At 36.9% G+C, this 21568-nt stretch overlaps 1 protein-coding gene across 3 annotated transcripts; it reads right to left on the bottom strand.

The window, feature by feature from the left end:
• Window positions 1-9066: 9066 nt before the first annotated feature.
• On the bottom strand, window positions 9067-18226 carry tdgf1 (teratocarcinoma-derived growth factor 1). Of its 3 annotated transcripts, none has more exons than XM_038276738.1 (6): window positions 17958-18226; window positions 17793-17848; window positions 16916-17101; window positions 14209-14323; window positions 13946-14055; window positions 9067-10296 (listed from the first exon to the last, which is right to left on the bottom strand). In XM_038276738.1, the coding sequence occupies exons 1-6, from the start codon at window positions 17978-17980 to the stop codon at window positions 10190-10192; spliced, it is 597 nt and encodes a 198-aa protein (XP_038132666.1). In that variant the 5' UTR covers window positions 17981-18226; the 3' UTR covers window positions 9067-10189. The 3 variants fall into 3 exon arrangements, with proteins under 3 accessions (XP_038132666.1, XP_038132668.1, XP_038132667.1); XM_038276740.1 differs by having other exon boundaries at window positions 16916-17041; window positions 17958-18224; XM_038276739.1 differs by having other exon boundaries at window positions 9068-10296; window positions 16916-17068; window positions 17958-18221.
• Between the last annotated feature and the right edge of the window lie 3342 nt (window positions 18227-21568).

Here is a 21568-nt window from a genome sequence, read left to right on the forward strand (position 1 = left end):
AAAAGTCCAATTTTATACAAATTGGACAAAACTATACAGAAATTCTTAGAATATCTGAGCATGACTTATTCATATTTGGCCAGATGTTGAGGGAACCCATTGGACATGTGTGCTGAGCTTTCTCGAAAAAAAAAAAAAGTCCAATTTTATACAAATTGGACAAAACTATACAGAAATTCTTAGAATATCTGAGCATGACTTATTCATATTTGGCCAGATGTTGAGGGAACCCATTGGACATGTGTGCTGAGCTTTCTCGAAAAAAAAAAAAAGTCCAATTTTATACAAATTGGACAAAACTATACAGAAATTCTTAGAATATCTGAGCATGACTTATTCATATTTGGCCAGATGTTGAGGGAACCCATTGGACATGTGTGCTGAGCTTTCTCGAAAAAAAAAAAAAAGTCCAATTTTATACAAATTGGACAAAACTATACAGAAATTCTTAGAATATCTGAGCATGACTTATTCATATTTGGCCAGATGTTGAGGGAACCCATTGGACATGTGTGCTGAGCTTTCTCGAAAAAAAAAAAAAGTCCAATTTTATACAAATTGGACAAAACTATACAGAAATTCTTAGAATATCTGAGCATGACTTATTTTTTTTTTTTTTTTTTAGCTAGTCTATAGGTCTACATAGTCTGACTTTTATTTTGCCCTGTATAGTAATCAAAGCTGAACATGGCTAACATCACTTCAATTCTGAGCACTAATTGGCAAACTGGAGATGTTGAAAAGTGAATTAAATGCATATTAAGGATTATATGTCTGGGTTTCTAATCCAGGGCAGCAAATCACAACTTTGCATATGTGTGATAAACGATGCAGCCGACCCGACTTTGATTCTGAACTGCATGTCCAACCCCCCCCCCCCCCCCACACACACCCTTTCCCATCAGCTCACTGTCTTAAAGCCCAAATGCACACGTCGTGGGCTCCCGCAGCGTCGCTCGATACGTCTTTTAAATAAAGAACTGAACTTAGAATTTCTGTTTTGAGAGGTTTTTACAAATTAAACAGTTAAATCTAGGTTGGTAAGCAGTGAGGTGCCTGTGGAGTAATGTCCACTTTTTTTTTTTTTTTTTTGCGCCAGCGGCGAGCATGGCTGTTTCTTCCCTATTTCTCCAGCATATTGACCTCACAGTTCCCAATCAGCCATCCACTAGCAATGGCCTGCAAGAATTCAAATTTGAACATTCTGCTCCCATAACATTTACATTGGTATCTTCGTCTCTGTGAGGGAACAAGTAATTTCAGCAGCCTAGTACTGGTTAATGAGGCAGCATGAAATATTTTGACTCAATGGCAAACTGTATTCATACTGTCACTGAATACTGACACCTGCTGGACACTTTTATAATCACTAGACAACTTTTTACAAACTGAATTGTCATCACTGTCACAAGTACAAATGTAGTTTACATCTATCCAGAAGTGCTCTACAGGAGGTAAATATTTACATGTGTACAGAGACTATTGACTATAAACAATGAATATAGGCAGTAATTGTAAGAGGCTAAAGGATAAATATTAAAGCAATATACAAATTATACAGCAAAGTTAGGATATTAATTATATAAATATATTAATGGGGTTATAATACAGGATGAATGACATAATAGCAGCCCATAGGTTATTGTGTGTGGGGGGTGGGGTACAATCCTTATACTTAAAATCCTAAACTCCCTTTTCCATAATGATCTATTAGATGTTTGCATTTTTTATTCAATTTAAACTGCAGATTGCTCATTAAGTTGGTTGAACTGTGGCCAGTAAAGTGAAGCCAATCAGGCAGGGTTTCAGTGGTCCTGCTGAAAGTTTGTCTGTGGAAAAGGACGGAGTGAGAAAGTGGTTTAAAGATCGCAGGGAACAATAAGCAAAGAGAGTAGACCACCTATCAACAGAAGATAATTGGGGATTTTGATGAGGTGTTTCAGTTCTGTGGTGGGGAAGGACACTGGACTGGAATTGCTGTTAGAAGTTGTATTGAGATAAATGAGAGAGAAGCTGTGAAGCAACTGTTTCTGTCACTAACACCTACTCCCGCCCTGATCAGGAGACGGAGCGAATGTTCTGCTTTTCTTAATGCTTCAGCTTCATTTGGCTGTAGGCTGACAGGAAGTTTATGATTAAATCTATATAAAAAACAGGAATATTGGTTCTCTGAAAAATACTCATTTCATCCATCCATCCATCCATCCATCTTGAGATTTAAGAAAAGCTAAATTATTTTAGCTGCATTATTTTCAAGTCAATATGTTGTAGAAGCTCATAAGAAGCTCTGCTTATCTGCGTTATAGAAGCTCATTAACACCAAAGAAAGTTTCCCTCTATTGGGAATTGATTGGGAATTTTAAAAGTGAACATAACTCATAGTTTTCAGAGAGATAGTTTGTCCTTAACTGATATTAAACCAAGATTGAATTCCTGTCAATGTCTCATATTGTTCTGAATGAGTCTGAAGATGCAGAAAAGCTGTAAGGAACTAAAGTCATGAACTTTATTCATGTGTGCAAAACCTTGATCATGATTTTCCTGCTATATCTGAAACACTCTGCTGACTTTTTATGAATGACTGGTTTTATTTTTATGCTTTTACATATTTGTCGTTGCATAAGGTCTTTGGATTTTAAAACTATTGAATAAAATCTGAAACCAGAGAAAATCAACACAGTAAAATGAGTCCGTGTATAGAAACCAGGACTGTATGAGGTGTTTTTCAGGATTTAGCCTGTAGGTGTCAGCAGAGAGCTGTTAGCTGAAGTTTTCAAACCAATGAAAACGATATTTTGAGGAACTAAAACAATTCTTATGGATTGTTTCAGATCTGAATTTCTATTCAGCCCCTTTACTCAGATCCATTTTAATAAAACAAAGTACAACCGATGTGCTGGTGAAGTTTCTCAACCATCCAGGTCATAGTAATTCCAAAAAAGTTCCAAAACTTTTCCATAATGTCTTAGAAACAAATTCCGGTTGATTTTTTTGTATTATCTATTTATTTATTTTTACTTTTTTGGAAAGTACAACCAACAACCAATTTTTTTTTTTTTTATGTGATTCAGGTTCTGTTGATTGATCCATCATAGACTCCACAGACCGACCAAGATGCGAGTTTCCGGTATAGACTGACAGGAGAAACAGGGATCCACAGCTCTGGAGGGACAAACATCAGTTTTATTACCAAAATCTAACCAAGTCTTGCATTATTTTCTCCTTAAAATGTCTTTTAATCTTGTTTTGGGATTTAGATGGAAAATTCTTGTTTTAAGTGTTTTTTTTTTTCTTTTACTTAAATGGTAGATTATTGCACTTATTTTGGGTAGGATTTCCTCAAAAGAAGATTATTTTTATTATTATTATTAATATGTATTATTTATAATCTATAGATTAATATATAATTATTATAATCTAACCACACCAACCGCCAAAAATAACAGCGAATGACGTCACAGTGCAAACTGCTAAGAGCACCCGAGATGATATAAACAAGCTGATGATCTCTTTTTTATAAATGTCATGAATCAATTTTAACATTTTATGATTTCATGAGATACATGTATCTACTTTTATATATCTAACTGTCATTTTATGTTTTTTTCTGCCATTCTCTTTTTTTAAACTGTCACTTTTATTCTCTAATTATTTGTGTTGCCTCTGTGACGCTGTTGTACACCTTTATTTTTTCATTTGAATTTAATTGTCTTGTTTTTCTTTTTTTAATTAAGTTGGATTCTGCATTTTCCAAAATGTATAAAGTATACTTTCTTTGAAATTCTAGAATTCAATGAAATGCAAAATTTACTTTTGTAGCAGCCGGACCAGAAAGCATTCCAGGCCGTGTGCTGAAAGACTGTGCAGAGGAGCTAAAAGATGTCTTCACTGATGTCTTTAACACCTCCTTGGAGCAAACCATTGTTCCATCACTCTTTAAAACCACCACCATCATACCAGTGCCACAACAATCTGCTCCATCCTGCTTCACTGACTATCGTCCAGTGGCCCATTATCATGAAGTGCTTTGGGGCTAAAATGTCAAATCCAACCTTCCAACCAACTTGGATCCCTTTCAGTTCGATCCACAGAAGACGCAATCTGCTCTGCCCTCCGCCCACCTGGAACAGAAGGACTCTTATGTGAGAATGTTGTTCATTGATTTCAGTTCAGCATTAAATAACAACATGGCACAACAACTCATCTATAAAATGGACAACCTGGGGTCAGCACTTCCCTCTGCAACTACATATTAGACTTCCTCACTCAGAGGCCCCAAGCAGTACGTGTTGGCAACTTCACCACTGTTAACACAGGAGCCCCCCAAGGCTGTGCGCTCAGTTCTCTGCTCTTCACCCTGCTGACACATGACTGCACAGGAACCCACAGCTCCACTCACACAGTGAAGCTTGTGGACGAGAGCGATGAAAGTAACTACAGGATGGAAGTCAGTATGGGGGAATTATCCTGCCATAATGCAAGAGCGCATAATTTCAATTTGAGAAAAGAATTTCATCTTCTTGCACTCAAAACTTATAATGCTCACACTCCAAACATGCGCTCTCTCTCAAATATTTTCTCTTCTCTCTCAAATCTTTGTTTCTTCTCTCAGATTTAATGCTTCTTGCACAGATATTTTCTCCTCTCGCTTGCCTCCTTCTCTTCGCGCACAAACCGCGCTCTGCTCGAGTCTCAGATACGCTCGCAAACCCGTAGGCTCTGCTTGTGGATTTTTTTTGCTCTCTCTCAGATTGGATCGGATCGTCGCCTAGAAACCTTTCCAGCCAATAGAACGACAGCCTCAGAAAGGGTGCGCTTGTTTAACCCTACTGACTGTGCCTGTGATAAACCTTACCGACAATAAAATGGCCTTTTAATTTAAAAGCTATTAAAATAAGAAGCTGAAAAACAACAACAATCAGGAAAATAAAAAAAAGGAAATAATAAAGGGCGATTCAAGAATCACCAATGAAAAGTCACTTAATTTCTGCTGGAGGCAGAATTAGCATCTGCCCTGACTAGCAAAGTTTTTTTTATTTTTTTTTCTTCTGACGAGCAACTCTGAGGTGGAAGTTTTCTGTTCACATCACGTCACGCCTGAAAATGGATAGCTTTTAAAATAAAAAGCCATTTTATTGTCGGTAAGGTTTATCACAGGCACACTCAGTAAAGTTAAACAAGCGCACCCTTTCCGAGGCTGTCGTTCTATTGGCTAGAAAGGTTGCTAGGCGACGATCCGCTCCAATCTGAGAGAGAGCAAAAAAAATCCGCAAGCAGAGCCTCTGGGTTTGCAAGCGTATCTGAGACTCGAGCAGAGCGCGGTTTGTGCGCGAAGAGAAGGAGGCAAGCGAGAGGAGAAAATATCTGTGCAAGAAGCATTAAATCTGAGAGAAGAAACAAAGATTTGAGAGAGAAGAGAAAATATTTGAGAGAGAGCGCATGTTTTGAGTGTGAGCATTATAAGTTTTGAGTGCAAGAAGATGAAATTCTTTTCTCAAATTGAAATTATGCGCTCTGGCATTATGGCAGGATGATTCTCCCATAGGTCAGCCTTCTGACCAGGCGTTGCAGCGACAAAACAGGTCCCACTGAAAAAACAATCAGTTAATTATATTTTCCACATTAAAGATTTCTACAGGTTATTTACATTTATGGAAGACAATTTCTGCCATGATAGAAAAAATAAAAGCACACCAGAAGTCAAAATTTCAACTTTTGAAGTCAAAATTATGAGATTTATGTTACACATCTAAAAAAATATGTCAATATATATAGAAATATTTAAATTTTATAATTGATTTTTTTTATTTGCTTCTTATGTCTTAATGAAGGTCATTGAATAAGTGGAGCGGCACCTTAGCGCCCTCTATTGACCAGGCGCCACTGCTAAACACTTAAAATAAGAACTTAGATGTTTTAATTTTATTTTATCATCTACTCTGCTGGAAATTCTGACTCGCCTGCTCAAATCGAGGGGAAATACTCTTTTTAAAGTAAATCTACATTTCAATTTTTGCAGTGATGATGAAAACTAATATTTTCGTGGAAAACATTTTTTTATGTGTTTAAGCAGAAGCACAGCATGAAGGGACGCCAAAGGGACAAACTAATTCCATGTATGTCTCCATCATCTGTCTTTACCCAGAAAAGTCCAGCATTTTCCAGTCATTTGCAGAGGTGGAAAGAGTACTAAAAAATTGTAATTGAGTAAAAGTATCTTTTACTTTGCCTGAATTTTACTCAGAGTAAAAGTAAAATTACCAATCTCAAAATTTACTGAAGTAAAAGTACAAAATTACTTCATTTAAAATGTAATTTAAGTAAAAGTTACTTAGTTACTTTGAGTTATTTAATGTTAAAAAGGATGAGTCATGAATCGAATTGAGCACAAGGTGTTTTAATCGATTTCAGTGAACATCCACACTATCAAAAGATCAGCTGGGCTAAAGAACATACTTCCTCACAGCACAAGGACAGTCACAACCTGAACAATAAAGTGCAAACAATTTTCAATTCTACTGTCCAACAGACAACACCATGATAGGAATAAAGAAATTTAAACTACATTTTAAAGTTTTCAAAATGCACACAAAATTAAATGCCCAAAAGATGCCAGAAATCAGACTAAAATGCAACAGGATGCCACTGTTATTAACAAGCTCCTCATTTAATTATTTTAACTGACGCTTGTTTTACTTTGTGATTTTTTTTTACCTGTCACTTATTCTTACATCGATTGTTTATATGTTTGAATTGTGTTAATAAAGTGCTGTTAAAAGTCAAAAGTCTTCTTCTATTTTTTAATGGCGATTAAGTGTCGGTTCCGTGACACACGGGTTTAAATTTCTGGCCATATTTAATTTTTTTATCATCAGTATTTTTTTTTTTTTTTTATATGAGGGGGTTTTAAATGTAGCAAAGTAAAACTACTTAGGTTCAAATTTACTTGAGTAAAAGTAAAAATTACATATTTCAAAAACTACTCAGAAAATTACAAATTACTCATAAAAAGTACTCAATGACAGAAACTTGAGTAAATGTAATTGGTTACTTTCCACCCCTGGTCATTTGTTTGTTTCTGTCTCCTCCAGGGGGAGGAGGAAACATGGAAGACGTCCCTGTGGAGGAGGTGCAGAGTCCTCCTCTGTCATTCAGATCTTCATCAATCCTTTTTAAATCCATCCTGGCCTCCTGCTGATTCTGCTCCGTCAGCCGAAATAGGCTCCACCAACAGCCCACCCCTGCAGGGAAACCCCTTTACATTCATCTGTGTGTTTCTGCTGTACAGAAGCCTGGCTGGACGTCTGACCTGGAGACAAACTGAATCCAAAATCACATTAACTGCTTAGCTTTTAACGGATTCTTTCTGCTCAGGTTGTCAGCCGGTTTCAATTAACTTGTTATGTGGAGTCAGCTGGATAACAATGGAGAGATTACACTTATGATTACTGCAGGATTAAAACAGAGGAAGCCCCTTCCTGCTTAACTCCTTCCCCCCTTAGTCGCTCCTTGTGCTCCTCTGGAGCAGCAAAACTAAAGATTTAAGTTTTTTTGTTAAAAACTGCCAGAAAAGAGACTCAGTTCAAAACCTGATGGTCAATGGAAAGAAGAGGTTTAGGTTGGATGGTTGGGGCGGAGTTGGATGTTTCTGCAGCAGGTTCCCAAGGAGAGAAATAGACTGAGAGAGAAAAGCAGGACTTTATGTAAAGGAAGGTGGGCTGATATATAATGGAGAGTTTCAGAAGGTCTTTATGCTGAAAGCTGCGTCCCAGAAGAGGAGAACCAAACCCCAACAAGTCGGTGTTTTTTATGGGAAACTTTTCATAATGGCTTCTCCTCCATCTCATGTCTTCCTGTTCAACAAGATCTAAACTTAGCAGAAGTTCCACCACATTTCTTGGAGGATTTAAGGAACACAGAGTCTGAGGAAATTGAATGTTCAATTTATTCTAATTATTCTACAGCAATCCCTCACCCCAAGCATGCATGCAGCAACAGTGGAGAGGAAAAACTCCCTTTGAACAGGAGGAAACCTCCAGCAGAACCAGGCTCAGTATAAGCGGCCATCTGCTGAGGCCCACTGGGGTTCAAGGAGACAAAAGGAACATCGAAGCACTGATCTATAAATGCTTTCTATGTTAGAAAAGCTAACAGTAAAGTAGCTCCACAGGTGGCTCTGTCTGGGAGGGAAATCGTTAACTACATGAGCTCTGAGCCAGTTTTTATGTCAAAGGATGATTATGTCAAAAGCTGAGCCCATAGCTATGTCTACAGAGAAACAAGACAAAACACTCAAAATTAGGCCAGACTCTATCGACTATATGTTGATGGCAGCAGCACAGTGAGTCACAGCCAAACAGGAGAATAGGAGGATGGGAGAATAATACTGAAGCAGAATGATGAAATAGGGGTCCCTATGTCCTCCAGCAGTCTAAGCCTATAGCAGCAGAACTATAGAGATAGCTCAGGATAACCTGAGCCACTCTAACTAGAAGCTTTATCAAAAAGGAAAGTTTTAAGCCTAGCCTTAAAAGTAGACAGGGTGTCTGCCTCACGGACTAAAACTGGTAGTTGGTTCCACAGGAGAGGAGCCTGAGAACTAACAGATCTGCCTCTCATTCTACTTTTAGAAATTCTAGGAACCACTAGTAAACCTGCAGATTGAGAGCGAAGTGCTCTGTTAGGAACATAAGGAACAATCAGATCTCTGATATCAGATGGAGCTTGGCCATTTAAGGCTTTATATGTGAGAAGGAGGATTTTAAATTCTATTCTGGATTTAACAGGAAGCCAATGAAGAGAAGCCAGGATAGGAGAGATATGATCTCTGCTTTTACTCAAAGATATTTTACTGATAAAGAATGAAGATGACATTCAATCAGATCTGTTTCTATGAAATAAACTAGGAGAATGCAATCTTCTGAAGAGGAACAAGCAATTGTCGCTGGTGCAGCATACAGCATGTTTTAGGTAGATTCACCAGATCGATGCTGTTAAACAAATGCAAAATAAAAGGTTGATACCAGAAGGAAGGATCTGGGCAGGAAAGAACATCTCATGTTTCTCATTCATCACTTTATTTGCAGATGAAAGAGGCAGTCAGTACTGGATGAATTTCTAATCCAATGTAAGAAAAAAAAAAAGAGCAAAACAAAAATCGATTTGAACAAAATTTGCTGTTAAAACAAAACAACTACAGTTCCAAGCTTTGTAATCTTGTTTTAAACTTCGACTAAATTGCACCTCTGAAGGTACCTGGTTGCACTGGATTTTATTAAGCGTAGCAGAATAAAGAGGGATGATATAAATACGCACACTTTACACAACATTCACTGTAAAAACTTTTGATTGCAACCGTTTCCCTCTGATTTACATAACAGAACGGAATGGAGTTTTTGGCTGAAAGTTAATAAATGGATGCTTTTTATAACCAGCCTAACCTTCATTGGTATAAAAATCCTCCTTACATTTGCAGCTTTTGGACATGCAGGATCCTTTTCTCCTTCTTTGCACACAAAACTCTTCAGACAGAGCATTAAATCACAGAAATAAACCTTCATTTTCTTATTCTGCTGCTTATTGTTTGGAGCTGCAGCCACAAACCAGCTGACGGACTGCAGAGCAGCAGCTCCTGTGTTTGTTCAAGATAAGAAAGCAGCAGATAATCAAATCAGACCTCATCAATAAACTGTGAAGATAAGAGTCAGGAGAGAACGGCTCTCCTCTGGAAATACCTCCAGATAACAGAGGCTGAGAAAGACCATCGGCTTCAGTGGATCTTCCCAGATTAAAACCTGCTTCCCTTAAATCAAACTCTACGCAACAGCAACATAAATAAAGCATTAGTTAAACACATTAAGGTTATATTTAAAGACAAAGTGTCACATCAGATCAGTTTGTGCAAGTTTTTAACAAGAACCACAAGTATTTTCTTTCACAAAGAGAAAACAAAGAGATAAAAACTAAATCTTATGTACAGTTTCCTTTAAATTCCCATTTCATTCGTTTTGGGATAAACTAAGGAAACACTTTAAAGGCTGACATCATCACATCATCATCATCTGATCAGTCCTTCAGCTTCATCTGTTCAGCGAGTTCAGGAGAGAAAATTCTGGCTGCAGATGAAAGCAGCACCTCTGCAGAGGAATAAAGAGCTTCCCGTTTCCCTGGAGTCTGTTTTAGGGGCAGTTCAGAGAACGAGGAGGACAGGAAGGAGCAGCAGATACAGGAAACAGCTGAGAGGATCCGTCCTGACAGCCGACGAATGATACCAAATCACCTCCTCGTCCGAGTCATCTGGGGACAAAATAAGAAACCATAAAGATTGATATCCAAAACTTTCTTTTTAACATTTTAATAATGATTTTTTTTTTATCTTGAGCCATAATCTTGTTCCCCCTTCTGCTGTCGGGGTGCTTGACTCTGTCCAAACATTCATTAACTTATCTCTCAGCGGCTCCTTCAGGTCTTAGTGCTACATGTTTATCAGGACGAGAAGAGCCTTTTCTCTCCACTCGTCTGAAACATGTTTATTTTTGGCATGAAGTGAAGTGAACTGATGTCCCGCTCACTGATGGATTAGCTACCTCGGATCATTCCACATTTTAGCATCCCACACAGAGGATCCATCAATTTGGTTTAGTTCTTTTTTTTTTCAGCCATAAAATAAAACACTGAGGGCATTCGTTAAACCTCCCAATCGTAATATGATAAACAAACACTTTCCGATTTTAAACATATGTTTTGGCAATTCAGTGCAATAATCAAGGAATTTGTTTAATTTTATATAATAAAAGGAATTTGTAAATAAAGCCTCCTGTTATTACACAGCAGCAGTAATAATCCAGCAGATTATTGCAATCACTGCGAGGCCCGTTAATCTGGTTATCAAGGCAGGGAAACACCTAATTCTGCAGGACAGTTGGTCCATAGGAGCAGCTTTGAAAACTAATATTAGGAAGCAGATTATTTATTCTATAAAGCAATTTAATTTAAGAAATTTGAAAATGTATTAAGTAGGGATGCAGGATATATTGGGCCCCCTATCGGTATCGGCCTTAAAACTAAATATTGGACATCGGCCACCCCACCGATATTTAACCCGATATTTGATCAGATTCTGAGTTTCTAAAGTCTAAAAAAAACAACAAAATACTACTTCTTCTTCTTCCTCAAAAACTTCTTTTTTACAGACTTAAAAACTTCTAAAGACGAGGGAAAAAATATCGATACATTAAAATATCCCAATATCTTCATATGCTGATATATTGCCATTTAAAAACACCATATCAATCTCTTTTACTAATGAAATATTGCTATATGTCATCGTTATGCTACGAAATCCCCCGAAAATTCACCAAATGTTGTCATATTTTTATATGTTGATATATTGACGCGGTTTCGATCTATTTTACTAACAAAATCTCACAAGAATTTGCAAAATATCACGAGAGTTTGTAACAGAACGATGAAATTTCACCAGATTTTGAAAGTAAAATAGATCGATACCGCGTTTTTAAAAATCTATTTGATATCAGCATATGAAAATATATTTGAGTATATTATTTTTCAAAGTGTCAGAAATGGATAACAAAACTGCTATTTTCAATGACTACTTATTTTTGTCCAGCTTTAACATCGGTATCGATATCGGTTATCGGCTACATGAGTTTTAAAATATCGGCATATCGGATATCGGCCAAAATCCCAATATCGTGCATCCCTAGTATTAATTATTACTAATTTGAATTAGTCTGTTTTTTTATGGTATTTTAAAAAGTTAAAAACATTTCAGGATGTTACCAATGATGCTAATGCAGGCATTACTTTGGTTTAATCGTTAAGTCTGATATTTTTAACCAGTCAGTAAATGAAAAGATACAATAACTAATGTGGACGGTAACTAGTGATGACCATAATAACCATTAACACATTAACACAGGAGAGGTTAGCTGGAGTTATAGCTGTAAGAAAAGACGTGTGAATCATTTGAAATGCTTTTTCTTTTAAAGAATTCATGAATCAAAGAATCATGATTTTTACCCCAGGATGATATTTTTCTTCCAGAACTAAAAATCTCTGCTCTCACCTGTCAATGCTAACATTAGCAGGCTTACAAAGACAATTTAGTAACCGAGATAAATGAAAAGTTCCTATATGAATAATTGCTGGATCTTAAATATAAAGACAGTTATGTGAAAATGTAGAGATATTTGAAAGTGTAAAGTTTAAAAGCCCTGGTTCGGTGGATTTAATTATTTATATATTATAACATAAATAATTAATAATATTTATAAAGAAAGGCCTGAAACAATCGGATTAATTGTGATTAATCAATGATTGAAATAATCGTCAGCTAATTCAGAAATCGATTAACCGTTAGCTGGAGTATAGAGATTCTAAAACACGTCTTTATCTGACAGAGCGACCCAACATGAGCAACAATTATACCAAGGTTGTAAAAAGAAAGTATATATATATAATTTTGCATTTAAGATAAAAATGTTTTGTCTTTCAATCTGCTCTATGCAGAACTCCTCAAGTGGAAAAGTTTCACCTAATTTAATCTATAAAAGTCTTCTTTAAGAAACCTTTTGCTATCTGATCATTAATTCATTAATTCATTAAAGGTATTGTGGAGGATTTTTAAAAGACCCGCCTTCTCTACTTTAAAAATAAAAATGCGCATGCACACTCTGTTTAAAATGTGCTGATCTCACAGCTCATACAGGCTCGCTGTTTCCACATACAGCTGGGAATATATAGTGGACTTAATAGCAAACTGCACGTTCTGAGAGATGATCACTGCTTTTTGCTGCATTGGTCGTGTAAACACCAATGCACCAATTTTTGCAAGGAGAGCTCTCCCCTCAAAGCATTCTGGGATATATCTGCCTCTTCTGAGGCCTTTCTTTTCTTCTCATACACTTCGTAGAAACATTTCTCTTCCGACCCTCGACTATTTTCAAAGAACCGCTGTGAGAAAGATAAGCTTCAATGACTTAAACCGTAGCTCACCACAGATATACGCCTGAAAGTGCGCAGAAAAAAATATGCTAACGGGATGAGCGCGTAGGATGGCCTTATGGAAACATATCACCAGAATGATTGACAGTTAGGAGGACCACTGATTTAGACGATCCACCCAGAAATAAAAGATCGTCCTCTATGCTTTTATTTAAAAAAATAATAATAATAATTGAGGGATTAATTGATTTGCAAAATAATTGTTAGCTGCAACCCTTTCTGTATTATGTAACGATGTAAATGGTTAGATCTCTGACCCGTAGGTAGAGGGTCAGTTCAGATGCACCATTCATGTTTTCAATTCAGTTTCACCAACTAATACCCTATAGAAGGAAAATCAACATCTTAAATTTTTGGTATTTTTCTGTATATTAACTACAATGTTTCTGAGAACCTAAATCGTAATTATTAGGAAAGTTCTTTAAAGCAGAGTAATTCAGGTTTCTTTTTGTTTTATGACAGTCAGGAATATACCAAACTGCATATCAGAAGGGCAAAGCCAAATAATATACAAGTCTGTGCAGCAGATGTTCTTCTATTTTATGGCCCCACTTCCAAGGAGGAGTCAGATGGACTGTTTGGGGAGACTGAAGCCTTGAATTGTAAATTAGAAGGTGAGGCAAAGTCATTAAGACTCCATTTGCACTCAGAAAGATTTATTTTGTTTCGGTTCAATTATGCAAATAGCTAGTTTTACTGTAACCTTTGGGTGTTAATTGCTTCTCCACACCTCGGAGATTCCTAAACCCTTCAGAGATTACCTGAACAACATGGCAGGGAATAAAGAACTGAATAAAAACCACAATAAAAGGTTGCTAACGAGCTCTCAGTATAGCTGCTGTGTGGAGCTGTTATTTATATCAAACAAGGACGCCTACTTGTTGTGTATAAAAACAGAAGAAGGAAAAAAACTTCTCACCACAATCTTTATTGAACATGTGAGGGAAGCAATGCAAGATGCCGTGGAAACAGCGGCAGTAGGAGCAGCCTTTCTGGACCCACTCTCCATGAGGAATAAAATCACATCGTCTGCAAACAAGAGAAAAAAAGCTAAAAAAGTGAGAAACAATCTAATTTTTCTAAGGAAACTGGTTCATGAACCACAGTAGATCTTTGCACTTTAGAAGATTGTAAATCTGGTCAAACTCATATGATAACAGGTCTTAATGTTATTGTTTTTACCTAATTCTGGTGTCGTATTCACAGCTTCTCCCGGTGAAGAATGGGGGACACGCACAGAAACTGCCCAGGATGCAAGTTCCTCCATTCTTACAGCAGTTACGACTCTGCTCAGCACCTGAAACATAGAAAAACAGCTCCTGCTTAATAGATCTCAATGTGGTTTAAATAATAGAAAGTTAATCTCTGAACTTTGGTTGTTGCTTCTGCAGTCCAGCGCCTGAAAATATCATATTTTTGTAATAGTATGCTGAAGTAATAGGGTAAAAACTGTTCTTTGGGGAGGACACTTGAAGTTGGACAAATGTCTCTTTTTTGAGTTAGTCTAAGGTTTGTTGATTAAACTAAGCTAGAATGAAAAGGGTTGAACTTTGCTAACATTAATCAAAGGTGGTTTATTTGGCATAATAGAACCTGATCGCTAAATATGTCAGATTAGAGGAAGATGCTTAATTAGATAATAACAGGATAAAGTTGGCTTGACTTAAGCTAACTGTTTTTATTATATATTTTTAATATGTATCCAAGTTTAATAAAGTAAATGAGTTGTAATTTCAATCAAATAAGTTTGTTTTGTTTAAGGTTAAACATTTCTTTAAACCAAACGGCTTCTGCCTTGCAAACATTTTGATTTCAATTCAAATTAATCTGGGTAAAAAAAAATGTTTTGACAGATTTTGTCAACCATAAAAACTTTCAGAAAGTAGAAAATATTCTGGATCCTTGGATGGAAAACGATCTTCACATGCGATCATTACAATAGATGAAGAATCACAGTTATGCCCTTTTTTCTTATAGCCGTTTAGAAATAGAAATTGAACTTTATTGATCTCACAATGGAGAAATTAACTCTCTGCATTTCACCCATCCTGTTGGGGAGCAGCGGGCTGCCATTGTGCGGTGTTCGGGGAGCAGTGTGGGGTGAAGGGTCTCGCTCAGGGACCCAGAATGGAAGCTGTGGGGATCAAACCTGGTACTTGCAACCTTCTCACAAGCGCAGTGCTCTAACCACTAAGCCAGAGGTCACGGACCGCGGTCCGGATCCAGACCCAACCTGATTAAAAATATTTCTAAATTACTGCACGTTGTCCGACGACAGTGTCTAATTTCACTTGCGCCTCTTCTCCTGTTAATACGGTAAAGCCCTGGGGAGCGTCCGGCTCCAGGCTGCACGTGATCCAAATGAGCCAATGAGCTGTCAGTCTGGGTTGCTGCTGCTGCTACTTTTAGACACAGCAGGCAAACCTGTGGCAAGCCGGGCGATGGGAAAGAAGGAGAAGACCATGAGAAAAAGAGAGCAGAGAAAGTGTGGACTGCTGGAAGAACTGCGGTGAACTGGTGAAAGAAAAGTGAAATGGCGTGCTCAAAGAGGACCCTGCACATTTAGAGGATGTTTGGCTCAACCTGCTGCTGTGAAGCAGGATTCTCCACCATGAACAGAATCAACAATAAATCTGGATCCAGGCTCAAAATGAGCTCCTTGATATGTGCTTGAGAATGGCTTAGTCTCCGGTTAAACCCAGGTTTAAAGCCTTGCAGGGCAGCCTACACTGCAAAAAATAGAAATCTAAGGGAGTCATTTTTGCCTAAATTAAGTGCATTTTTTCTTGAATTGAGGAGGTAACTGAGATAATTTGCCAATGGAACAAGACAATTTACATTTAAAATGAGAAAAAAACAATTGCTTTGTCTTATTTTGAGTGTATATTATCTAATTATCTTGTTTTAGGAGTAGAAATCCTCATTCCATTGGCAAATAATCTTATTTAACTGCTAAAATTAATGGTAAATACACTCAATTTAAGTTTTTTTTTTTTTTTACTTAATTCTAGATGGTTTTTGCAGCCTAAAGCCCACTGCCAACATTAAGACAGAAAAAAGAAAGAGAAATAACAAACGCTCAGTTCAGCTGTTTGAGAAAATATGGGAATCAGGAAATTATCTTTAAACCAAAATGACTGATTGTTGTTCTCTACTTCAAAAAACACTTTAGATTTTAAAATCGAAAAATTTTCGATTTCTTTTATATTTTTCTATTTACAAATTCAATGTATAACATGGATGCATTAAACACCTCATTTTAGTTAAGTGTTAAATTCTGTTTAAAGTAACAGATTATAATTAAAAATGTCTCCAGACCTTTACTGGTTGATGATTTTCAACATTCGGACGCAGCTGATTTTTAATTGGTTACCGCTGATTGAGGCCATCATTAGCTGACAGATACTATCTATGGCTCCTGTTATTTCCCTTATTTTTGTTTACAGCTTTGGGTTTTTATTGGATGTAAATAAATAATTAAACCCCTCATAGAAACTCCCTGGGTGTTTTTTTTTATTATGTTCTGAGGTTTTCTTGTCAGTATTCTGCTTGCAGCTGCTGGAGGTCTTCTGTACCTGTGAAATAAACCAGAGTCTGCAGCTGGCGGTACATTCCAGCAGCACTCCTCCGCTTCACATCAGTAAACACAGAGAGTCTGAACAAACATCTGAAAATAGCAGAAAAACACTAAAGCTTTCCTGATGATGGCCGGAGAAAACCAGACCCTCGGAGCTTTCAGAGAATTAATGTTTGTTCCTTCTGTAAATTAAAACCCAGCTGCTTTTTCTGCAGTCTCAAAAAAATATTATGCGTAAACGGTTTGATTTAGTCTCTGCTGTAGGTAAATTTCTGAATCTGCTTCCTTCCTTGAGTGTCGGAGCAAACTTACTGCTGGTGAGGCCGATGAAGGGCAGCACGGCGCTGGCATCCCGGTGTTTACGGTCCCCGCTGTTTGGAGAGCTCATCTGGGTAAACTGAGCCAGAAACTCCTGAGAGGGATGGGAGGATTGCACAACTGGAGGAGGAGGAGAAGGTGGGGAAGCTGTAGAAGAAGAGAGGTGGCTTTTCTCAGAGTCTAAAAAAATACATGAAATATAAAAAGATAAAGTCTGAGAAAATAACCAAGGAATCAGAAGAAAATAAGAAGAACCCTTAAAGACCAGCTGATCTTCTGTGATGGTCTGAGGAAGCAGTCTGGGGGGGGGGTGAGCTTTAGGATTAACTGATGCAAACTAAAAACCAAACCCTGATGGCCACATTGTTGGGTCTCTTTTCATCTGTGAGCATCCCTCACATTCCTGCCGGCTGTTTCCTGAAAAAGCTCCCATTACTGGATCTGATTGATGTGTTAATTAGATGAAACTATTGGCTACCTGGACCCAAAACTGCCTGTTAAACCACAGCCTGTCTGTGAATAGATAAAAACCTCCTAATTCACGTTTAAACACAGAAAAATAACAGGTCTACAGGTTTTAGTTTGTTGCAGGGACCATTAATACCATGATGCATTCAATTACACCTTGAAATCCAGACAATTATTACATGCAAAACTAATGACATTAGCAGTTAATATTAGCAGGTTACTGAAGGTTTTTGTACTGTGTTCAAAACCTGTATCTGGTCCCAGATTTACATCTAAAGCTGCTGAAAAAGAACACCAATTAACATTATCTGCTTTCTTTACGAGGTGTACGTGAATGCATCATTCCGGCATCAGCTCCGATTAAACACAGTGAGAAAGGAGGCATGATGGGGGGGGGACTGACCTGCAGGAGGAGAAGCTGCAGCAGACTGGAGATACCAGAGAACACAGAGCAAAACCCTGAAAGACAGAAGGAGCAGAACGTTTATTTAAATTAAATAATTTAGGAGGAACAAATAAAAACAAAACAAAAAACATGTTTTAATGCTCATCTCCTCTCTGAACTTACCAGAACTTCTGCAGCCTCCACATTTTATGGCAGAGAAAATACTTCCAAGTGCTTCAAAGTTCCACTCCTTGCAGTTTGAAACACAATCATTAAATAAAGATAAAAATCCGTTAATATTCCTGAGATCTGCGGCTGCTCCTAAAAAAACTAAAATAAGCAAAAAGAAAAAAGTTCAGGTTTTTGTTTTCAGGATCAGTTGTGGAGAAACCAGCTCCTCTGATCATCCAACTAAACCTCTGCTCTCCAGGTGATTTCCATTCAGGAAGGGGGAGGGGCGATGGAAGCCACGCCCCTTTCCGATCGCTCCCCGTTTCCGACTGTCTGCAGCCTGGAATCAACAAGCGAGATGACGAGAAAGTTTTCCATTTTACAGAAGAAAAGAAGGTTCTACGGAAGAGGATTAGGGCCAGTGGGAAAAAAAGTTAACTTGTTTTTACATTTTATTTCAGTTTAGTATGGGGAAAAAAAGTCAGAATTCTGAGATTAAAGTCAGAATTCTGACTTTTTTATTGTCAGAATTAAGTCAGAATTCTGAGAAAAAAGTCAGAATTCTGACTTTTTTATTGTCAGAATTAAGTCAGAATTCTGAGATTAAACTCACAAATTCTGGAAAAAAAGTCAGAATTCTGACTTTAATCTCAGAATTCTGACTTTATTCTCAGAATTCTGACTTTTTTTATTGTCAGAATTAAGTCAGAATTCTGAGAAAAAAGTCAGAATTCTGACTTTAATCTCAGAATTCTGACTTTATTCTCAGAATTCTGACTTTTTTTATTGTCAGAATTAAGTCAGAATTCTGAGAAAAAAGTCAGAATTCTGACTTTTTTTATTGTCAGAATTAAGTCAGAATTCTGAGATTAAAGTCAGAATTCTGACTTTTTTTCCAGAATTTGTGAGTTTAATCTCAGAATTCTGACTTAATTCTGACAATAAAAAAGTCAGAATTCTGACTTTTTTCCCATACTAAACTGAAATAAAATAAAAAAATCAGTTAACTTTTTTTTCCCCAGTGGCCCTAATCCTCTTCCATATGGTTCAGCAGAAAACAAACGTTTCAATTTATTTATTTATTTTTACTGAAGCAGGCTCATTTAAAATAAGGTTTAAATGTGCATAACTTTTTATCTCCAAATGATCATTAATAATGGGAAAAAGAAAATAATAAAAATTGCAACAAATCCTTCCTGTTATTTAATTAATAACTTTAAATTAAAAAGTGTGCTCATAATGGACATTTGAAACAGGAAATCAACACTCTACCTTTCAGGTTATTTAAATTTCCTGTAAAAATTTGAGGGATTATTTTGTCTTTCCGTGAAGAAATAAGTTGATTGTCTTTTTAAATTACAGGAAAACTAAATTAGGTTTGAAAATAACTGTATCTCAGAGCAGATTATTTCTTTTCTTTCCATTTTTCCTTCTTTTTGTTTTTATCTGCTGTGGATTTCCACCCTGCCCCCAGCCTGGTCTTTATATTCATGTTGTTCACCCAGATGTTAATGACCCAGATGTTTCCATCAGGAAAGACTCAACAGAAAGCAGGCAGAAACTGCTTATGCATGCAAATGAAAACAGCACACAGAGTCCTGGATTAAACTTCATTTTCTCAGCTTTCCAAGCAGCCTAACCTTAATCTGACATAATCTGCTCTTTATCAACACTTCTCTGAGCTTTCCCAGCATGACTGTTTCCGGAGCATAAGGCTGAATGGGAATAATTAAGGCATAAACGGTTGATTGAGAGGCTGGGTTTGCTCCTAGCTTGATGCTAATCTCTGAAGCCAGAATATTTCAGCATTCTATACAATGGCAGCCTGCTTCTCCCTAAGGGAATGGGTTAAATGCTGAGCGGGAATTTCGTTGTGACAGTGGAATGACAATAAAGCTGGAAAAAAAAAAGGTTTTAATAATTATCAGAACCAGATCACATATTAGGCCTGAAATAATTAATCAGATTAATTGTGACTAATCAATTAAAAAAAAAAATCGATTGTTAACTGGAGTATAAAGACTTTTAAACATCAGTTCGACAGATAAACCCATTTGGATCCAGTGTTGTTTTTATCAATGATGACGATGGCAAAATTATTCAGTTTACGCTCCTTTTTTCATGAGGATAATAAGAACTGAGGAGATAAACAAGGATCTTTGATGATGAAAACATGATGACTCGTGGGTGTGAGGTTTCATTGACGTCGGTGACTGGATGAAAACGTTAGCAGGTAGTCTGTCAGACGTTAAAGATGCATCATTGTGCTGTAAACTGCTAAGCAGCATCACCTGTGCTGCTGCGTCCTGTTTCCCCATCCTGCACCTGGTTTGCAGCGCTGCACATTCTGCAGGACCACAGATGGATCATGGCAGTGAAAATAACCTGGAACGGTCCGGTACTCTGCGCTTACAAAGAAGTGATGCAAAACCTTCTTTAGTTTCTCCTAAATTAAGATAATATTCCAATGCATTCTGTTTATTGTTGGATAAAGATCCAGGTGAAAAGGTAAAATAGATCTTTGAATATTTCTCTCTCATAGTTTATTTTTATTCAAATAAGATGTAAAAGTTTCCTTGTGTTGTCATCAAAACATTTTCTCAGTTTCCTTTGAATATTTAAACATTTTATTCAACGTATTCTGGAAATTTAGGTCCGGATTCTAATGCATTTATAAGGCAATTATAGGTTTAAATCTACTTTGCCCCTGAGCAACGGGAAACAATGAATAAATTGAAGAAATAAAGCCAAACTTATCAAAGTAAGAATGTTTTTGTTCTTTGCTTTTTTGGAGTAATTCAGATATTATTGTTTAATGCATAATTCATAGTAGATCAGGAAGTGTTTGCTTTGGGATGGAAACCTTGGATGTCTAAAATCATTCCTTTATTGGACATTTTGTTAGCTTGTCTCTCTGCTATATTAACCAATAGGATGTGTTGAAGTAGATCGGCTATTCTCGCAGCTTTTATGAGACACTTTTGTATAAAGTAGGACATTAATTCATAAAAAAGTTTATTTGAATTCTATAAATCAAAGTTTTCTGCCCAGCAGCAATGATGATCTGAAGGGCAGCATTCTATACCCAGATATTGTAGCATCTAGGATAGAGCTGTCAGTCTGGGAAAGAATCTGGTTGGTATTTGAAATTATAAAGGTTAACTGTTTTAAAAAGTGCAACATAAAACTGATTTAAGTCTTTCTATTTAGTCGACTAAAACTAAACTAAAACTATAACATATGGTTATGACTAAAATGAATGACAGTCCTGAAAATGAAAATTTAGACTAAATCTAAGACGGCTTTCAAAAACAATCTGCATTTATACCTTAAACTAATTTGTTTGCTCTAATTGAATGAATTTAGTGTTAATTAATAAAAAAATATAAACAATAATTTTCGTCGTGATCACTGAGTCTGGGAGCGGCCATTTTTGCCCAAATATAGTAGCCCCTCCCTCCTGCCATCTTCCAGCAGTGACGTCACGGTGCGGTAAGCCTAGCGCCATTCTCCCCGCTTTCCAAGCTAAATCAATGGGAACTACTAGACACATCTGCAATCAACAACAATTATTGAAGATTTCCAGAGGACTTCACCATTGAAATTCACCAGAGCTATAGTGA

The sequence above is a fragment of the Cyprinodon tularosa genome, unplaced genomic scaffold, assembly GCF_016077235.1.
Source record: "Cyprinodon tularosa strain WSP-4 unplaced genomic scaffold, ASM1607723v1 ctg1267, whole genome shotgun sequence".
NCBI lineage: Eukaryota > Metazoa > Chordata > Actinopteri > Cyprinodontiformes > Cyprinodontidae > Cyprinodon > Cyprinodon tularosa.

Excerpts from the sequence above, each read along its gene's own strand:
- tdgf1 (XM_038276738.1), bottom strand. The coding sequence starts at position 17,980 with ATGTGGAGGCTGCAGAAGTTCTG. Across the intron at positions 17,102-17,792 it reads TGCAGCTTCTCCTCCTGCAG|ACTCTGAGAAAAGCCACCTC; the intron begins GTCAGTCCCCCC and ends GTATTTTTTTAG. Across the intron at positions 10,297-13,945 it reads CATGTTCAATAAAGATTGTG|ATGACTCGGACGAGGAGGTG; the intron begins GTGAGAAGTTTT and ends TTTTGTCCCCAG.